This window comes from Aquarana catesbeiana, linkage group LG12, assembly GCF_042186555.1.
Source record: "Aquarana catesbeiana isolate 2022-GZ linkage group LG12, ASM4218655v1, whole genome shotgun sequence".
In the NCBI taxonomy this organism is placed as follows: Eukaryota; Metazoa; Chordata; class Amphibia; order Anura; family Ranidae; genus Aquarana; species Aquarana catesbeiana.
Window position 1 is genome coordinate 86955724 of NC_133335.1, and position 21286 is coordinate 86977009.

At 42.7% G+C, this 21286-nt stretch overlaps 1 protein-coding gene across 5 annotated transcripts in view; it reads right to left on the reverse strand.

Moving 5' to 3' along the window:
- The window catches only part of TMEM94 (transmembrane protein 94), a 175348-nt gene that overhangs the window by 85016 nt on the left and 69046 nt on the right, over positions 1-21286 (reverse strand). For 4 of the 5 annotated variants that reach the window (XM_073608179.1, XM_073608178.1, XM_073608183.1 and 1 more), the window contains 4 exons: positions 20688-20790; positions 16389-16475; positions 3099-3215; positions 2964-3020 (listed from right to left, as the gene is read on the reverse strand). In XM_073608179.1, the coding sequence (XP_073464280.1) occupies positions 2964-3020; positions 3099-3215; positions 16389-16475; positions 20688-20790 (364 nt within the window). The remainder of the gene's footprint in view (positions 1-2963; positions 3021-3098; positions 3216-16388; positions 16476-20687; positions 20791-21286) is intronic. The other variant, XM_073608181.1, reaches the window with a different exon arrangement.

The following is a 21286-nucleotide window of genomic DNA, read 5'->3' on the forward strand; positions in this document are numbered from 1 at the left end:
ATTCTGATCACCAGAGACATCACATCTGAGTTCCAGTTTCCATCCTTATGCCTGGTTGACTCTCTACCGCTGGCATTTGAGTCCACATCTTCTGGTATGAGTACATATCCTCTCCTTTGGGTGGCGGATGCACAGTCTTTGGTGACCCCTTTAATAGAGGACAGGCCATGTCTGTCTATACTGAATAAACCTACATTTTCAAACTCTATCCCACATCCTCGTTTCCATGAACTGTCATTTTTGGATGCTGGTGACTTTTCCCATCTGGCTTAACAGAGCCCCACTAGCTCCCTGCTTACCACATTTGAACTGTGTTTATTTTTTAGCGGCTACTTATATATTTGTTTTAGTTTTACATTTTAGTTGTTTAAGCTCATCTGCACTTTAATATTGGTGCAAGCACATTATTGTTATGCATATAGTATTTTGTGCATCCACCTTGCACTAATTTTGTTGAACATTTGCATTTATTTTGATTTATTGGTTGTGTACACTGGCTTATGTGTATTTTATTGGTGCAAGCCAATGTTATCTAGCACTCAGTCTATGTGTACTGTATTGTGCAAGCCAATATTATTTAACACTTAATTTATTCATCCACTGTGCATTCATCTTGCAGATTTCAATATATGCACTTTTATTGGTTCACACCCACATATGCTTCACATTTAGCCCTGCACTTTTTTACTTTTCAATATCAACACAATTCGTCAGATTGCAGTGTTGGCAGCTTTTTTTATATCTTTTTGGTAGTGCAGTAATTGCTCATATATATATATATATATATATATATATATATATATATATATATATATATATATATATATATATATATATATATATATATATATATATATATATATATATATATATATATTACATTGTACATTCACATCAGTCCCTCCTGCCCTCAAGGAGCTTACGATCTAAGGTCCCCAACTCACATTTACAGTATAAACTGTACAACTCAGCTGAACAACAAACTATCTTTTAGGTGGAGGGAAGTAAAAATAAAAAAATAAAATAATATGGTTGCATAAGTGTGCACACCCTTAAACTAATACTTTGCTGAAGCACCTTTTGATTTTATTACAGCACTCAGTCTTTTTGGGTATGAGTCTATCAGCATGGCACATCTTGAATTGGCAATATTTGCCCACTCTTCTTTGCAAAAACACTCCAAATCTGTCAGATTGAGAGGGCATCTCCTGTGCACAGCCCTCTTCAGATCACCCCACAGATTTTCAATCGGATTCAGGTCTGGGCTCTGGCTGGGCCATTCCAAAACTTTAATCTTCTTCTGGTGAAGCCATTCCTTTGTTGATTTGGATGTATGCTTTGGGTTCTTGTCATGCTGAAAGATAAAATTCCTCTTAATTTTCAGCTTTATAGCAGAAGCCTGAAGGTTTTGTGTCAATATTGACTGGTATTTGGAACTGTTCATAATTCCTTCTACCTTGACTAAGGCCCCTGTTGCAGCTGAAGAAAAACAGCTCCAAAGCATGATGTTGCCACCACCATGCTTCACTGTAGGTATGGTGTTATTTTGGTGATGTGCAGTGTTGTTTTTGTGCCAAGCATATCTTTTGGAATTATGGCCAAAAAGTTCAACCTTGGTTTCATCAAACCATAACACATTTTCCCACATGCTTTTGGGAGACTACGGATGTGTTTTTGAAAAATTTAGCTGGGCTTGGATGTTTTTCTTCGTAAGAAAAGGCTTCCCTCTTGCCACTCTACCCCATAGCCCAGACATATGAAGAATACGGGAGATTGTTGTCACATGTACCACACAGCCAGTACTTGCCAGATATTCTTGCAGCTCCTTTGTTGCTGTAGGCCTCTTGGCAGCCTCCCTGACCAGTTTTCTTCTCGTCTTTTCATCAATTTTGGAGGGACGTCCAGTTCTTGGTAATGTCATTGTTGTGCCATATTTTCTCCACTTTATGATGACTGTCTTCACTGTGTTCTATGGTATATCTACTGCCTTGGAAATTCTTCTGTACCCTGCTCCTGACTGATACATTTTAACAATGAGATCCCTCTGATGCTTTGGAAGCTCTCTGCAGACCATGGCTTTTGCTGTAGAATGCGACTAAGAAAATGTCAGGAAAGACCTACTAGAACAATTGAACTTCACTTGGGGTTAATCAGAGGCACCTTAAATGATGACAGGTGTGTACAGACTCCTATTTAACATGAGTTTGAATGTGATTGCTTATTTCTGAACACAGCTACATCCCCAGTTATAAGAGGGTGTGCACACTTATGAAACCACATTATTTTAGTATTTTTATTTTTACTCCCCCCCCTAAAAGATTTTAGTTGGTTTTTCAATTGAGTTGTACAGTTTATAGGTCACATTAAAAGGTGAAAAAAGTTCTGAAATGATTTATATTTGTTTTATTTTTTTTACATCACAGAAACCTGACATTTTAACAGGGGTGTGTAGACTTTTTATATCCACTGTATACATACTAGGGTCAATTTAGACAGAAGCCAATGAACCTACCAGCATGTCTTTGGAGTGTGGAAGGAAACCGGAGTACCGGGGGGAAATCCACACAGGCATAGGAGGAACATGCAAACTCCAGGCAGGTAGTGCCAAGGTTGGGATTCGATCCACTGACCCCAGTGCTACCAGGTGGAAGTGCTTACCACTTAGCCACTGTGCTGCCCACCGACATCCTGAACCTGGCTGCACACCAAATCACTAGCCTTGAACAAGCACACAGCCAACTGAGTCTGAAAAGTCTACAACCATTCTGCAATACTTGTTCTAGATCAGCAACTACCTACAGTGTGAAACTAGTACAATGATGACAGCCCTAGAGTTGCCCCTCTGAGAACAAGTCCCATATTCCTATTTTTGAAGGTTCACTTTAAATGTGATACAAGGTATGAAGCATTGCATTCATTTAAAGGACAAACACTCATATGTTTGCTATTCCTTGTATACTGACCTGACTAGACGCAACTTCAGTATAGCTGCTTAAAGTATCCTCTGAAAATTTAGCCACCTGTGAAGAAGGCCACAGACATTACTGACAAGCTTGTATCACAGAAAAGTACGGGAAAAAGCAAATAGGAATTCTTACCAAAGAGGTAGGGCAGGGTCTGCCCATTTGGGCTAATACACGAGCTTCACACAGAGCAGTAACTAGAATCCACATAACAGGGAATAGGAGAGGAAGAACTGGTAACACTGCATTCACCTAAATGAATAGGACAATGTACAAGTTACAAAAAGAGAATATAAACATTTATACACAATAATGTGCAGATCAGAACAATGCAAACTGCCATAACAGTGCTATCAAATTTAAAGTGATATTAAAGGCGGATTTAAAAAAAAATAACAAACATGTCATACTTACAGTATCTCACAAAAGTGCGTACACCCCTCACATTTTTGTAAATATTTTATTATATCTTTTGATGTAACACTGAAGAAAATAGGATTTTTTAAAACAGCTTACCTGTAAAATCCTTTTCTTTCGAAGGACATCACGGGACACAGAGCCACAGTAATTACTGATGGGTTATATAGGGTATCACTGGTGATTGGACACTGGTACACCCTATCAGGAAGTTCAACCCCCTATATAATCCCTCCCCTTGCAGGGATACCTCAGTTTTGTAGCCAAGCAATATAGTGTATTAGAAGAGGGGCGGGACCTCTGTGTCCCGTGATGTCGTTCGAAAGAAAAGGATTTTTACAGGCAAGCCGTTTTAAAAAATCCTATTTTCTTTCTCGAACATCACGGGACACAGAGCCACAGTAATTACTGATGGGATGTCCCAGAGCAATGCTACCTGAGGGGGGGAAACCACGACCAAGTAGGGTGCAATCAGCCCTGAGGACCCTGTACCGCTGCCTGCAGCACACTACGCCCAAAGGCGATAGCCTCATGCCTTCTCACATCCACCTGATAGAATCTGGTGAATGTATGAACTGAAGACCAGGTTGCGGCCTTGCAGATTTGAGCCATAGAGGCCCGGTGATGCACCGCCCAAGAAGCACCAATAGCCCTTGTGGAATGTGCCCTGATCTGAAACGGAGGAATCCTCTGTTTCAAACCGTAAGCTTGAATGATCAATTGTCAAATCCATTTAGAAATGGTAGCTTTTGACGCTGCCTGTCCTCTATTGGGACCCTCTGGCAGCACAAACAAAACATCCGTCTTGCGGATCTGAGCAGTTGCCCCGAGATAGGCCTTAACTGCTCTTACTACATCCAACGAATGTAGAGATCTCTCTTCCGGAGAACAGGGATCTGGAAAAAAGGAAGGCAGAACAATGTCTTGGTTTAAATGAAAATCAGAAACCACCTTTGGTAAAAAACTAGGATGAGGGCGCAGTACCACTCTATCCTTGTGTATAATCAAATAAGGCTCCTTACAGGAAAGGGCTGCTAATTCTGAAACTCTTCTAGCAGAAGAGATGGCCACCAGAAAAATTAACTTTCTTGTCAACAAGACCAAAGGAATCTGACTTATTGGTTCAAAATGCTGTTTCTGTAACACAGCCAGGACCAAGTTCAAGTCCAAGGGGTTTAGGAGCGCTTTAACCGGAGGATTAAGACGCATCACCCCCTGTATAAAGTTTCGGACCAAAGAATGCAAAGCAAGTGGCCATTGAAATAATACTGATAAAGCTGAGACCTGGCCCTTGATGGTACTCAAGGCCGGCTTCATCTCTAATCCTAATTGTAGAAAATCAAGAATTCTACCTATGACATATTTCCTGGGATGCCAACCTCTGGATTCACACCAGGATACATAAGCTTTCCAGACTCTATGATAAATCATTCTGGACGCTGGCTTCCTTGCATTAATCAAGGTAGATATGACAGGACCTGTAAGCTCACGACTCTTCAGAACATGGGTCTCAATAGCCAAACCGTCAAATTTAGCGTTTGTAAGGCAGGATGGAACACTGGACCTTGAGATAACAGGTCTGGGCGTACCGGTAGGGTCCACGGGGAACCCACCGTCATCCTTACTATTTCTGCATACCAAGTCCTTCTGGGCCAAGCGGGGGCCACTAGAAGTACCGACTTCCTTTCCTGCCTGATCCTGCGAAGGAGTCGTGGCAGTAGCAGAATAGGCGGGAATGCGTAAATCATTGAGAACTGATGCCACGGAACCACCAACGCATCCGTCCCGCATGCAAGAGGATCCCTCGTCCTTGCCACAAATCTGTCTATCTTTTTGTTGAATCGGGATGCAAAGAGATCTACATCTGGGACCCCCCATCTTTGGCATATGGCCCAAAAGACGTCGGGGTGTAGAGACCATTCCCCTGGGAGTAACTGCTGGTGACTTAGATAGTCCGCCTGCCAGTTCTCTATCCCTGGAATAAAAACTGCTGATATGCATGGCAGACTAAGATCTGGTTCACCTCCTTTTGAGCAGCTCGGCTCCGGGTGCCTCCCTGATGATTGACATAAGCCACTGCTGTGGCATTGTCGGACTGGATCCTGACCGGGCAGCCCTGTAACCTGAGAGTCCAGGCTTTTAGGGCTAGATATACCGCCCGGATCTCCAGAATGTTGATGGGTAAGGTCCTCTCTGTCTTGGACCATATCCCCTGAACCGCAGACTGTTCCAGAACTGCTCCCCAACCTGACAGACTGGCATCTGTTGTTACCACCATCCAGGTAACCGGTAGAAAGGATTTCCCCTTCTGCAGGTTTTCGGGTATGAGCCACCAATTGAGGCTCTGACGCACCGCATGCGACAGGTGCATCGGAAAGTCTAATGCCTGAACCTTCTTGTTCCAGGTTGACAGAATACTGTGTTGCAGCATTCTTGAATGAAACTGAGCATAGGGAACTGCTTCGAATGAAGACACCATCTTCCCTAGCAGCCTCATAAAAGGCGGACAAAAGGACCCTTCTTGGTCCTGACTGTCAGAATCAGCTCCCTTAAAGCAGTGATCTTCGCCTGAGGTAGAAATACTTTCTCCTGGCTTGTATCTATGATCAGACCTAAATACTCCAGTCTTTTTACTGGTTTTCGGAAAGATTTTTCTAGGTTGAGGATCCAACCTAGGTGTTCCAGATAGTTGACTGTGGATCTCGAGTTCCTGTTCAAGGAGGCTACCGACCGGTCTATCAATAGCAGGTCTTCTAGGTATGCTATGACAGCTATACCCTGAGCCCTTAGTCTGGCCAGAGGAGGGGCCAATACCTTTGTGAACACCCGAGGTGCAGTGGCTATCCCAAAAGGCAGCGCCACAAACTGGAAATGGCGCCCTCCTACCTCGAAGCACAGAAACTTCTGATGAGCAGGAAAAATGGGCACATGCAGATATGCATCTCTGATGTCTATCGATGCCAGAAATTCTCCTCCCTGCAGGGTAGAGACTACCATCCGGACTGATTCCATGCAGAAGGACTGAATCCTCAGGAATCGGTTCAGATCCCTTAAATCCAGAATGGGTCTGACAACCCCATTTGGTTTTTGGACCGTAAAAAGGTTGGAATAGAAGCCCAATCCTTGGTCCTTTGCGGGAACCATCATAATGACCTCCTGCGACAAAAGTCGCTCTAACGCTAGAAGGAGCGACTGCTTCTTCTCTGGGTCTCTGGGGACACTTGATCTGAAGAACCGAGGAGAGGGAAATTCCTGAAACTCCAGCTTGTACCCTAAGGTTACCGTGGAGATTACCCATCTGTCCTGGAAATCCTCCTGCCAGAGCCCCTGAGAACTGTCGCAGTCTTCCCCCCACTCGAGTGAGCGGGGGCGCCCCCTCATGCCAAGGTCTTGGTGTTTTGCCTAGTAGGCTTCTTCCCCCAGGACTTCTTCTGTCCCTGGGGTTGACTCTTGTCTCTGGACCCAGATGGAGGAGGCCGCCGAGACTGCCTGGAGGCTGAAGCCCCCGGCGCTGGGGAAAGAGTCCGTTTGAAAGAGGGACGCTTACTCCTCTTCTTAACAGGTAAGAGAGTGCTTTTCCCACAAGAGATTCTCTTGATATAGTTATCCAAGTCCTCTCCAAACAACCTTTCACCACGAAATGGAAACCCCGCCAGGAGCTTCTTACATGGTGCTTCGGCTGACCAATTTTTCAACCATAGGATTCTACGTATATGCACCAACCCCAGTGAAAGACGGGAGGTTTGCACGAAAAAATCTCTAATGGCGTCAACCACAAAGCATAAGGCCGCTGGAAGGTTAGCAAACCCCTGGGCCTGCTGTTCAGGTAATACTTTGATGACCTGCTTAACATGGTCTCTTAAGTATTGACAGACTCCAATCGCTGCTACTGCAGGTTGAGCCACTGAACCTGCTAAGGAAAAAACATCCTTCAATAAGGATTCCATCTTTTTATCTACAGGATCCCTGAGCATCTGAGCATTGTCTACAGGACAAGTCAGACTATTATTTACGGAGGAAATGGCAGCATCAATGGCCGGTATTTCCCACATTTTAATAAACTTTTCTTCCATCGGGTAAAGTGTTGAAAACTTTCTCGGCAGAAAAAAACGTTTGTCTGGGTGATCCCACTCAGAATAAATGAGCTTTTCAAGTAAATTATGAACAGGAAAAGCATGTGCTGCTTGGAAAGGTTTCAGTGACCCCAAAGCAGAAGAGGATTCTTTAACAGTTTCAGGTACGGGCAACTTAAATGTGGAGCGGACCAATCCAGTAAGGATCTGCACTAAGACTTTCTCCTCTTGGGAAGTCGCAGAGGGCCCCTCTCCACCTGATTCCTCCGAAGAGGAATCATCCGTCCCATCCCGATCCTCTGAAAGGGATTCCTCTCCTTTATCCCAGAGCTCCTCTTCCTGAGGGTCTTGGAGAACAGAGGAAGGCCTAGTACGTTTTCTTCCACTGAGTGAAGCTGTAATCACAGCCATTAGTCTTTCCTCTAAACCATTAATGGTTGAGGAAAAAACCTCTTGTGTAATGTATACAGGGGCTGAAGTGCCAGAAGCAGGTGTAGCCCCTGACCCCGACGGATCTCCCTGGCTAGCCATCCCTGGCCCTTCAGGGGGGGAGGATGCTGCTGACAGGGGGCCCTCAGAACCTGAACGAGATCCCCTAGTGTCTCTGGTTCTTGGGGTGCTTGAACCTCTTCTACCCATAGTGCAAAGCAACAAGGTGTGAGGTATCACAAATGAACACTGCCTGCTGAGCGATGTAGTCTGGCTAAAAGCCCTGCTACATAATGCTCAGTCTGGTGTTACCTTAGTAAATGCTGCCTAGGAGAATGCCTGTGTCCCACCTTACATGCGACTGTCAGCTCTGTGTCCCTCCAAAGGCTGTGTGCACCTGTACAGAGTGCCTTTAATAGCCTGCAGCTGGCCTGAGTGGGCGACTAAGCCCCACCCCCTCGAATTTCGAAAAAACGAGCGCTTCCCGCGCTGGCCGACTCTCCTGAAATACTATGGAGGAAGGCTGGGGGAGGGGGAGGAGGGAGAGAGGCTGGTAGTGAAGAGCCTGCCTAAAAAACGGCAATGGCGGTAATGGCGGCCGAGGGAGCGGTGCCCGAGCGGTATAACCGCTTTCTAGACCCCTGCTCTAATCTGGGGGGAACATTCAATCATGAGAAATCCCCCCATACATCCTACCTTGGGGCCGGAGCGCTGTGAAAACTTGTGCAGCATGAACACTTGACACTGGTGTAAAAACTGAGGTATCCCTGCAAGGGGAGGGATTATATAGGGGGTTGAACTTCCTGATAGGGTGTACCAGTGTCCAATCACCAGTGATACCCTATATAACCATCAGTAATTACTGTGGCTCTGTGTCCCGTGATGTTCGAGAAAGAGCAACCACTGCCTTGCTAAAGAAGCTGAGGGTAAAGGTGATGGACTGGCCAAGCAAATCTCCAGACCTAAACCCTATTGAGCATCTGTGGGGCATCCTCAAATGGAAGGTGGAGAAGCGCAAGGTCCCTAACATCCACCAGCCCCTTGTTGTCATCATGGAGGAGTGGAAGAGGACTCCAGTGGCAACCTGTGAAGCTCTGGTGAACTTCATGCCCAAGAGGGTTATGGCAGTGCTGGAAAATAATGGTGGCGACACAAAATATTGACACTTTGGGGTGTACTCACTTTAGTTGCCAGCGGTTTAGACATTACACTGTTATACAAGCTGTACAATAACTACTTTACATTGTAGCAAAGTATCATTTCTTCATTGTTGTCACATGAAAAGCTATAATAAAATAGTTACAAAAATGTGAGGGGTGTACTCACTCTTGTGAGATACTGTAGCTGCTCTTTGCTATGGTTTTGCAAAGAGCAGCCCAGATCCTCCACTTCTTGGGTCTCCCACCAGTGCTCCTGGCCCCTTCCTCCTGCCGAGTGCCCCCATAACAAGCTCCCGAGATGCTGCTCTGTCTGTCCATTCAGACACAAAACGCAGTTCAACCCCGCCCCTGCTCTCTCCTCATTGGCTCACTGGCTGTGATTGACCAATGGCTCCCACTGCTGTCTCAGCTAGTGAGGAGCCAGAGACCCCAGAGAGCCACTGCTCTTGTGTACATCGCTGGATTGAGATGGGGCTCAGGTAAGCATTAGGTGGGGTGGGCTGATGCACACAGAAGGTTTTTACCTTCATGCATAGAATTCATGAAGGTAAAAAACCTTGATCTGTTACAAACACTTCCCTCCCTGCAAACTAGACGATCAAAAACCACAGAATAAAGACGCTGGATAAAAACGCTGATATTTTGTGTTTTTTGCCTGTCTTTTTGAAGTGTTTAGGAGCAGCAGTAGTGTTTTTGTTAAGGATGCTGGAGGCTGCCCGCTCCTTAACAACCAGTGAATAGTGTAGATTAGTGTAAATGAAACAATTGTCAGCAAAAAAAAAAAAAAAAAAAAAAAGAAGGGGGACCCAGAGCCCTACCCCCCACCCCTGAACCATACCAGGCCAGATCCCCTCAACATGGGGAGGGTGCTTTGGGGAAGGAGGCTCTGCCTTGTTCTGTCACAAGTGTACTAATACGGCTACAATCACCTCAGACGATGGCAAACTGTAGGAAAACTATCCATCTACCATCTGAACTTGATTGAAATCACTTAAATTCTTTCCATTCTATTGAGTCACCTCCAGGTGGTGCCATGTATGATAAACCCATGATGCTTCTTTTGACTTAAAGGTAAATAATTAACATTAAAAAGGTAAAGCCACTTATGCGCTACCTAATAAAATCACAATACATTTGCCCACCTGCTAGGTACAGGCTTTACCTTGAGTGAGCACTCCTCTTTGGCTGTATCATATTCCTACCCCCTCCCAGAGCTGGCTGCACGTTTCCTTCCATGCTGTGGATTGGGAACTCCATGCTTTCTATTCCGGCCGTGGTATGTACTTCATGAGTACTTATGTAAACCTTGAATGAATTTGGTCTACTGAAACATGCTTAATGTTCAACAAAAAAATATATTTTTGATCTGTATGTACATGAATATTTGTAATCATATTCTAATTACGCTCCCAGTACCAATAAGGATGCCCTGAAAAAACTGTTGGCGAAACGCATAGTGATCCATTGGTGTTGGTACAGTGATTCCGTCGTTTGGCCCTGCACATGGAAGACTATCTTTCCATTTAATGAGCTATTGATTCACGGGCGATCTGAATAGGTTTCTCTCTACATTCTGCTATTTGACACATGGGAGACTGTTATATCTATGTAGAATGCACAATTCTTCTCAATATGTTTTTATGACATTTTATAATTGTTATAATAAACCTTTAAATTTTATACATATGTGAGTACTCCTTTCTAACTTAAGATTATAGTGGCAACTGTTAAAGTCCTACACCAATTTTTTTCCTTTTTTTTTTCCTCGTATCTATTTGGATGTGGTGACACACACACACAAACGGTTACATCTCTGCATTCCTTTATTGCATTTTTAGTTATTTGCTATAATATTTTTATCATTTATTGGCACCAATTTATTAGCGCAGTGTTTTAATTTTTTATTACTGTCACATATACTTATATTTGAGTTAGAGATACACTTTTTATCATTATTAAAAATAATTAACATTGGGGGGCGTGGCCGGATGTGATCGAGGCAGTATGCATCTCTTCACGGCTCCGTGCATCCTGATATAATCCGCTGAATTGGAGCGTCTTATCCCGGGCATAAACAGGACCGGCATCTGGGGAAGGGTTGGAGGAATGCAGGGATGCAATCATCTGCTTCTAAAAAGCTAAAAAGGCCCACAAAGACCAGCGTCAGACCCGCTCCACTAAGGAGACGGACCGAGACTCCGCCCCCGCCATCTTGTCTTCCCGGAAAGCCGAGCAGCACGCCAAACACACAGCGGCCAAGATGGCGCAGACAGGGGAGGCAGCGGAGCTAAGTGCTGACACTGACCTAGCAGAGGACCAGCTACTAGCGGTGGACACGGAGGCGATCACCAGGCCAATCCTGGAGGCCATTAACGCTAGTAAGTCGGAACTAATGGTGAGAATTGATCACTTGTCATCTGAATGCACACTAATCAGACATGATCTTGACAAAATTAGAGGCAGGCTCACCACGGTGGAGGATAGGGTCTCCGCGGTTGAAGATACATCCCACACTCAGAGTACCCACATTGCTGAACTCCGTGACCTGGTGAGCTCCCTTCAGAGCAGGGCAGATGATGCTGAAGACCGCCAGAGAAGAAATAACATCAGGGTGGTCGGCCTGCCAGAGGGAGCGGAGGGAGACAGGCCAGTACTGTTTGCTGAGGCATTTTTTACAAATCTGCTCTCTGAAAAATTTACCCCCCACTTACGTAGTGGAAAGAGCGCATAGGGTCCCTACTGGAAAAAGACCCCCGGGAGCCTTCCCCTGACCATTTTTGGTCCGGTTCCTGAACAGGGACATGATTTTGGCACAATCCATAAAATCTACAGAATTGAAATATGAAAAATGCCAAGGTAATGCTATTCCCCGATTTTTCGGCTGCCACGCAACAACGTTGCTTCTTTAATGATGTCCGCAGAAGGCTCCATGAAAAGGAGGTACAGTATGCTATACCCAAGCAGGCTCAGGGTACAGTATAAAGGCAATGTGAAGTTTTTTGATAATCCTGCAGATGCATGTGACTTGCTGGATAAGGAACTTTCCTAATTGCAGACTGCACAATGGCGCTCTTTGATTCATGAGGTATGAGCAAGGAAGATTCAAGATTCTGATTGCACCCTGTCACGGACCTGGCCGGGACGGAGGCTGTTGGAGAGGACTGTATGCAGGCCTGTTGCCCACCGATTATGGGCCCTAGCATTTGGGGGAATGGTGCTCTCTGTGAGCTGTATGCCTGGGGACCCTGGGGTTGATGTTACTATGGATTCAGCTCCATGTCCCCCCAAAACACAGTTCTGATGTACTCCAAGACTGGTGTTGTCTAGTTCTTGGGGTTCCTATAGCCAGATCCATTGGACTCGTGTTCCAGAACTTAGGAAGCGGTATATGACGGAAGCACTCAAGCGGAGTGTGGGGCGTTCCGTGACACACCCATTGTGCAGGTTATGGATAGATGCAACTGTCTTCCCACAAGGTTTTGTGACACACAAACAGGAATATTGCTGCTTAACTATTTAACAGGCACTACTTCACAGAGGCATAAATGATATTCCCAGCAAATATCTCATCCAAATAAGGAAGGTTATCTGCCAATCCGACACAAGAAGGAAGAGCAAGCATTCTGGAGCTCCCGTGTATCGAGGTGAAGGAAAGGGAATGCACTTTCTAAGAGTTGTCTTTACACTCCTGAAGATTTAATCTCTTTCTGCTTGACCCCTGACTTCAGGGGCTTTAATTTTCATTTTTTACCTGTAACATTTATGTCATGAGGAGTATTAATTTTCCTGGCCACTTTGTCCATTTTTCTTTTTTCCTTTTTTCTACTTTCTTTCTCTCATTTTTTAATTTTTCATTTTCAATTTTATACATTGTACCCTCATGATCCGAGTTCCGAGGGTTCCTCTTGCAGCTTTACATAACCGGAAATACTACCATTTGAGGTTGTGATTCAATCGGCCCTTATACATGTTTTAACCAACACTCAATTGCTTCAACGCACCATCATGTGTACTATTCGGAGCACATGGAAGTTGAGAGAACACCGAACGGACACTGCCAGACTTTTGATCGATACAGCCGGAACTCACCGCAAGTTTTTGGTTTTTGGGATAAAGCTACATGCCAGAACTTTTCATGTTTTTTTGGGGTTGTTTTCTGGTATAATAGCAGGGGGGATATAGGTCTACTTGTCACAGCTCATATATTTACCGCTAATCTAAGATATATTTTTACATGGTCAACACTAAAAAGGAGGAAGGAGTTTTCATTCAAATGTTGTAAAGTTATTCATATATTAAGTAGTGAAAAAATGGCGGATAAGTTAAACATTGTGTCTTGGAACGTCAGGGGCCTGAATCATAAATTTAAAAGGGCCTCTGTGTTCCAATACTTAAAGCAATCAAAACCACACAATGTTTTTACAGGAAACGCATCTAGATGGAAGCAGGATGCTGACTCTGCGCAAACCGTGGATACAGACAGCTTTCCACTCCACTTATTCCACCTTTGCCAGAGGCGTATCCATGCTTGTCAGCAAAGCAATACCATGTAACGTCCACCAGGTTATAACTGATCCTGATGGACGATATGTGGCGGTGGTACTGGATGTATATTACAGTCGGTTATTACTGGTAAATATCTACATGCCTCCCCCATTTCAGGCTCAGTTGCTATATGACATGCTGACCCGACTGGCACAGTTTTTGCACCTTCCCCTGCTCTTGATGGGAGATTTCAATGCCGTGTTGGATGCGGCGTTGGATTCTTCTAATCCGAGTAGAATAAGTTCGGCTGACTTAAATGGGTGGGCATCAATGGTCGGTTTGGTTGAACTGTGGAGATGGAAACATCCGACAGCTAGATGTTACTCTCACATGTCACTGACGCACAGATCTGCAGCGAAAATTGATCTGGTTTTTGGTAATGATAATATTTTACAGTATGTGGAAAGTGTTGATTACTTAGAATAAAAATATGTATGTATGTTGGGGTTGGTGGAGGAAGTGGTTCCAACGAGAGCTTTGAGAACGTTACTCACCATCAAAAGCAATATTGCTTAAATGGAAGAATAGGAATGCTCAGGAGATTAGTTTTTGGAAGAAGCTGATTAATACTATGCTACCTTTTTATAAATCCACTTACAGGGCGAGGGGGTGTGGAAAAAAGTTTGACAAAATATGGAAGGCCTGGTGTGAATCTGACATTACGGTGGGATAGGGGATGATTACCTCGTAACTTCTGATTCTAAGGGTGAATAACAGATAGGATTGCCATAAGATAAAGCGCCATTAATATTATCAAGGTGACATTCCTACTGATGATAAAGAGGGTATGGAGTATATCAATATTTTATTACAACAAAGTATTCTGTGTTGTTCAGGTGTAGCATTGCTCATTTTGACAGGTTGACATCCTTGAGCTGTGACAAGGAGGGGGGGAGGAGAGTTAGTTGACTATATTAGTCGGATAGCCATGTTAGGCCCTGCATGGCAGGTTGTAATGGGTAATTGTCATGTTGACATAACCCAGATGTCTGTATGCTATGATAAAAACATGTTCAATAAAAAGAAATTAAAAAAAAAAAAAATTAACATTGCTATTAACCGCTTCTGGACTGGCCGCCGCAGTTGTACTGCGGCAGGATGGCTCCCCTGCGCGAAACCACGTAACTGTATGTTGGCTCGTGGGGTCCGGATAGTAGGCCAGCCCGCTGCACAGCGGGGGGTGCCGATGCTCGTGGCCGACGGTCGCGATGACCGCCGGCCACGAGTGCTAAAAAAATGAATAAAAACCAAGCGCCGATGTGGATAGATATGTGTGATATAAATAAATTGTGCTTAAAAATATATATATACCAATATAGTTAGTGCTATGATAAAATCAGTAAATTAAAGCTGCTATCAATACAGGGTGATCAGATAACCAAACAAATAGTACGAAGTATATAATTGATGCGCTTTAAATAAATAGTGCACAATATGCTGCTGCGACTGAGCTTAAATCCAGCCACCACGAGTGATAGTGAGCAGGAGACACAGAACAGGGACGAGTGTGTGTAAACACACACTTCCCTGTTCTGATAGGAGTGACAGATCGTGTGTTCCTATTAGCTAGGTCACTTCCTCTAGTCAGTCCCCTCGCCCTTCAGTTAGAATCACCTCCCAGGGAACAAAGTTAACCCTTCACCGCCCTCTAGTGTTAACCCCTTCACTGCCAGTGACATTTTTACAGTGATCAATCCATTTTTAACCGCACCGATCGCTGTATTAATGCCAATGGTTCCAAAAATGTTTCAAAATTGTCCGATGTGTCCGCCATAATGTTGCAGTCACGATAAAAATCGCAGATTGCCACCATTACTAGTAAAAAAAAAAATAATAATAAAAATGCTATAAATCTATCCCCTATTTTGTAGATGCTATAACCTTTGCGCAAACCAATCAATATACGCTTATTGCAATTCTTTTTACCAAAAATATGTAGAAGAATACATATCGGCCTAAACTGAGAAAAAATTTGCTTTAAAAAAAAAAAAAAGGGATATTTATTATATACACAAAATATTGTGTTTTTTTCAAAATTGTCACTCTTTTTGTTTATAGCACAAAAAATAAAAACCACAGAGGTGATCAAATACCACCAAAAGAAAGCTCTATTTGTGGGAAAAAAAGGACGTCAATTTTGTTTGGGTGCAACGTGACCACGCAATTGTCAGTTAAAGCAACGCAGTGCCGAACCGCAAAAAGTACTCTGAACAGGAAGGGGGTAAATTCTTCCGGGGCTGAAGTGGTTAACACATAATCATGAAGGATGTGACATGGTTATTGGTAGTTATTTGTTTTTAATTAAAACATGCATTACACAGGCACAGAAAACACAGAGTAATAACTTCATATCAGAAGGGCAATAAAAGACAAACACGAGATAAGGAAATAGGCACCAGTGCTTTTATAAAGGGGAAAAAAAAATCAATTTTCTAGTGCTCTGCTTCTGTGTATCTTCTAGACAAAGTGGATGGATGAAGACCATTGTCACCCAACTAGTTCTGGGTGTGGGTTAATAGCGAACAGAGAAAAAGATCAACACCAGATCTAAAGCTGTAGCAAGACAGTGCAAGTAAGCTAGTGTGAAATCCTTTGCCCCACCACCTAATGCTTTAATAAAGCGATGGAGATGAATTGTCAAAGAGATTTCCAAGGAATGGGAAGAAGTTCCAGTGTTTTCTTCTGCCCACCTCTTAAAGGAGGGCCAGTATCCACCCCCTCTTTGTATTTATCCAGAACCAAAACTAAACTAGTAGAATAATTTCAGGAAAATGACTGCAAATGCTTGGAGGGTAGATTACCTGTAGTTGCACCAAAGCATAAGTAGCAGGGGGAATGCCAGGAGTATGGAAGATGACTCGAAGGGAATTAGTGAACAGGAAGGCAACCTATAAGGTTAGAATGAAGAACCGTTAAAAAATGCAGTGAGGATGACAAATATATGGCTAAAAACCTCCAAACTTTAAAGAGAACCTATTTTGACTTACATAATATTTCTATGTCACTGCACTGTTAAAGCCCTACAAACTCGTGCTGCTACTTTAGAGGCCAGATTCAGCATTTATTGGCTTAGAAGAACTGCCTCTAGTGAGTCTTAAATTGGAACTTTTATCATAACAATTGATAAAAAAAGAATGTTCTTTAGCAATATTATTAATCCTGCTACCAGAATTAGTGTGTGCTGTAAATTGCCTCCAGCATTTTTCCTGTTTCTTCTTGCTGGAGGTTGCCATTTTGTTGAAGCCCAGAGCCCTGAGCAGCAGGTAATCACTTCAATGCCGGGCACTTTCACCACCTTGCAGTTCAGGCCGATATCGCTGATCACTGCCTTTACTAGTAAAAAAAAAAAATTTATAATAAAAAAGCCATAAATCTATCCCCTATTTTGTAGACACTATAACTTTTTTTTTTAAGCCAATCAATATACGCTTATTGCGATTTGTTTTTTTTTTTTTGTACCAAAAATATGTTAAAGAATATATATTGGCCTAAACTGATGATGACATTTTGGGACATTTATTATAGCAAAAAGTAAAAAATATTGTTTTGTTTTTTTGTTTTTTGTTTTTTTTCAAAATTGTCAGTCTTTTTTTTTTGTTTATAGTGCAAAAAATAAATACCACCAAAATAAATCTCTATTTGTGGGAAAAAAAGGACGTCAATTTTTGTTTGCACGACCGTGCAATTGTCAGTTAAAGCGACAGTGCTGTATCGCAAAAAATGGCCTGGTCATTAAGGGGGTAAATCTTCCAGGGCTGAAGTGGTTAAACACTACTGGGTTGTTGTTTTTTGCCATATAAACAAAAAAAAAAAAAAAATAAAAAAAAACACTTTTTTAGTTTTGTTATAAATGTTGCAAATAAATAATCTTAATTCATAAAATTAGCACAAAATGTATTCTGCTACATTATTTTAGTAAAATATAACCCAAAACAGTGTGTATGATTTAGTCTGTGTCAAAGTTATAGAGTCTACAAACTATGAGATATATCTACATCTATAGATATAGATCGATAGAGATATATCTATCTATCTATCTATCTATCTATTTTTTTTTTTTTAAATTGATCAGTCCTGATGTACTGGCGGCCTATCTCATTTCTTGAGACTCTAATATGCCAGGACAGTACATTTACCCCACCAAAGACCCCTTTTTGGAAAGTAAACAATCCAAGATATTTAGTTATAGGCATGGTGAGAATGCAAAAATTAAATAACATTTTTTTTTTTCACAAAGTTGTCATTTTAATAAAGCTATTTCTCTCACACAGCATAGGCATACTTTCAATTACACTCCAAAAGACATTCTGATACATCTCTTGAGTATGGGGATACCACATGTGCGAGACGTTTTCACAGCCTAGATGCATAGAAGGGTCTGAAATCCAAGGAGCACCTTCAGGCATTCCAGGGGCATAAATTACACATCTAATTTCCTGACTACCTATCAGATTTTTGGAGGTCTTGGAGCACTAGGACAGTAGAAACACCCACAAAATGGCCCCATTTTGGTACGCATAAACCCCAAAGTATTTTCTAAAAGACATAATGAGTCTTTTGAAAACGTATGATTTTACCACAAGTTTTTGGAAAATGTAGGAAAGAAAATTAACAAACAGCATTGACATACTTGGAAAAACACCCCAAAACACATTTTGCTACCCCTCCTAAATATGGCGATACTACATGTGTGAGACTTTTTCACAGCCTAGGCACACGGGGGCCCAAAATCCATGGAGCACCTTCAGGCTTTCTAGGGGCATAAATTACGCATTTAATTACCTGACTTGCTATCACCTTTTTTGGAGGCCCTGAAGCACCAGGACAGAATAAACACCCACCAAATAACCCCATTTTGGAGCGTAAACACCCCAAGGCATTTTTAAGAGGCATAGGGAGTCTTTTGATTACTATTTTTTTTTTTTGCTACAAGATTTTGGAAAATGCGGAAAGAAAATGAAAATATTTTGTTATACACAAAGTCGTCAATTTAATAAGATATTGCTAACACATAGCACTGGCATGCTTACAATTACACCCCAAAACACATTCTGCTACTCCTCCTGAGTAAGGGGATACCACGTGTGAAACTTTTTCACAGCCTAGCCACACAGAGGGGCCCAACATATAAAAAGGACCTTAACAACTTCCAGTCTGGGACGATTGTGACATTTCTCTGCTACATGTATAAAACTAATTTTTGCTAGAAAACTACTTCAAACCTCCAAAACATTAAATATTTTTTTCTAAGCAAAGGCCCTAGAGAATAAAATGGTGGGTGTTGCTTATTTTTATGTCAGATGGTATTTGCACAGCAGTTTTTCAAACGAACATTTTTAGGAAAAAATACACTAACCACTTAAAGTAGAAGTCCACCCTAACACTAAAATCTTGAAATCTACTTGCATCCACAATCTAAAACTAACCTATCCAGCTCTGTAAAGATTCTTCTTTACAAACAACGTAAATGTTACTATCCATAGGCGACCCTTTAAGAGCCTTTACAGGTTACCACCTTAGATTTGCAGAGGAGGTCTGGTGCCAGAATTACTGCCCATGATTTGACGTTCGAGACGATACCTCATATGTTTGGGATGATCGCTGTTTTTGCACGTGCAGGACCGACATGTGCGTTCACCTTTGCGTGCGAGCATGGGGAGGACAGGAGCACTTTATTTTTATATATTTTTTTTTTTAATTAGACCCCAAATTTCTCCTCTGCCCTAAAAAGCATTCAATTAATTTTTTTTGGAATGCTTTTGAATTTTTAAAAATGGCGCAGTTGACAACCGGGTAAGCCAGAAGTGATGTCATGTCATTGCTTCGGGGTTACTACAGCAGAGAGCTAATCAAAGCTGATATTAGCTTTGTTCGGCTGTCCGACCAGCCAGCTGGTTGCCTGGGTTTCCTGGTGGGATGGTAGAGCCTAAGCTAGCCGTAGAAGGCAGCGGGAGCGAGGATTTCCCCTCCCGCTGCTTGTCATGCTTGTCCCGCTGCTTGTCATAGCAATCGAGTGGCTAATTAGTTAGCTGATTGCACAGAAACACAATAGAATACCCAATTATTTGTTAAGATATAAAAGATTGTTACACCAAGTAGATACCAAACTTCTCATGCTTTAAAATTGCTTCCACCCGAGGAATGGTGCCAAGCTACGGTAGCTAAAAATCTTCATAAGCGACACTTTAAAAGCTATTACAGCTCTCACGCTGACATTCCCAGCGATACCTATGTACATGCGTTTACATATATGTGCGGGACCGGCACACGCGTTCGCATTTGTGTTGTGTTCGCAATATCAGGAGGGGGTCCTTTTAAAAAATGTTCTTTAATTTATTATTATATATATTATTATTTTATAAAAAAATATTTTTTTTTTACTGAACATCCTTTGTGACAGTATGGGCCCCGACAGGTCCCCTCTTTATGGAGAGATCTGGGGTCTATTAGACCCCAGACCTCTCCTCTGGCCTCCAATGCAGCCGATCAGACACAGATTAGTCTGATTGACTGCTTCCCTGGCAGGCAATGCAAGGTAAACAAAGAACTAAAACCGGAAGTGACAAGATGCCAGATGCTGCCGGTCATTATCTTACCGGGCTCCCTGATCGCTCAGGAGAGCCCAATAAAGGCGGCGGTGGAAAAGAGGGACCCCTTCCGCTGCCTGTAAAAGTAATCCAAGCGGCTACTTTTCCCGGCTGTAGAATCGCTGGTACATCGCTGTACATACAGCAGTTATGGTGTTCTAGGAGCATAAATTACACATATAATTTCCTTTCTATTACATTTTTGGAGGCCCTGGAGAACCAGGACAGTGGAAACAATTCCCCTGACCTTCTTTTAAGGCATAATGTGTGATCATGGAAATCTTAAAAGGTAAGGAACGTTCAACCCTTAATAGTTTCTACCAGAACTGCAAAAGTGGGCAAGTCTTCAAATTGAGACATCTGACAAGGAGAACTCTCAACAATTGACAATCCTCTAATAATGATCAAGCTGGGGTTCCCCTTTAACCTAATACAGGTCATCAGTCATGAGTTATTTGTTAAATTATTTTTTGAAATAATAAAAAAATCTTTGACAGATCTACTATGACTCACCATGATGGCTGGGACAGCATACATTAACATTACCGACTGAACGGTGAACCTCTCATTATCCATTACAGTTACAGGACGTGCAAGGGCCTGGTCCAGCCAGTTCCTATGGGATAGTAATACTGTTTAGAAAAAATTACAATGCAGACAGAAAAGCTCATTATAAAGCTGATTAATTGAAATTCCCTAAGAATGCAGAAATAAATGTGCTATGTCTAAAGCCTGTTTTAGTGAACGTTAGTGAACTTTGTAAAGGCAAAAGGTTTATCTTAATGCATTCTATGCATTAAGAAAAAAAAGCCTACTGTGTGCAGCAGTCCCCCCTCAGCCCCCCTAATACTTACCTAAGCCCCATCTCGATCCAGCGATGTTGCACAAGAGACTCGGCTGTCTGGGACTCCCCCTCCTTATTGGCCGAGACAGCAGCAAAGCACCATTGGTTTCCACTGCTTTCAAAGTCAGTGAGCCAATGAGGTGAGAAAGGTGGCTCAGTTCAGGTGCCCCCATAGCAAGCTGCTTGCTGTGGAGGCACTCAACAGAAGGGAGGGGCCAGGAGTGCCGGCGAAGGACCAGAGAAGAGGAGCATCTGGACTGCTCTGTGC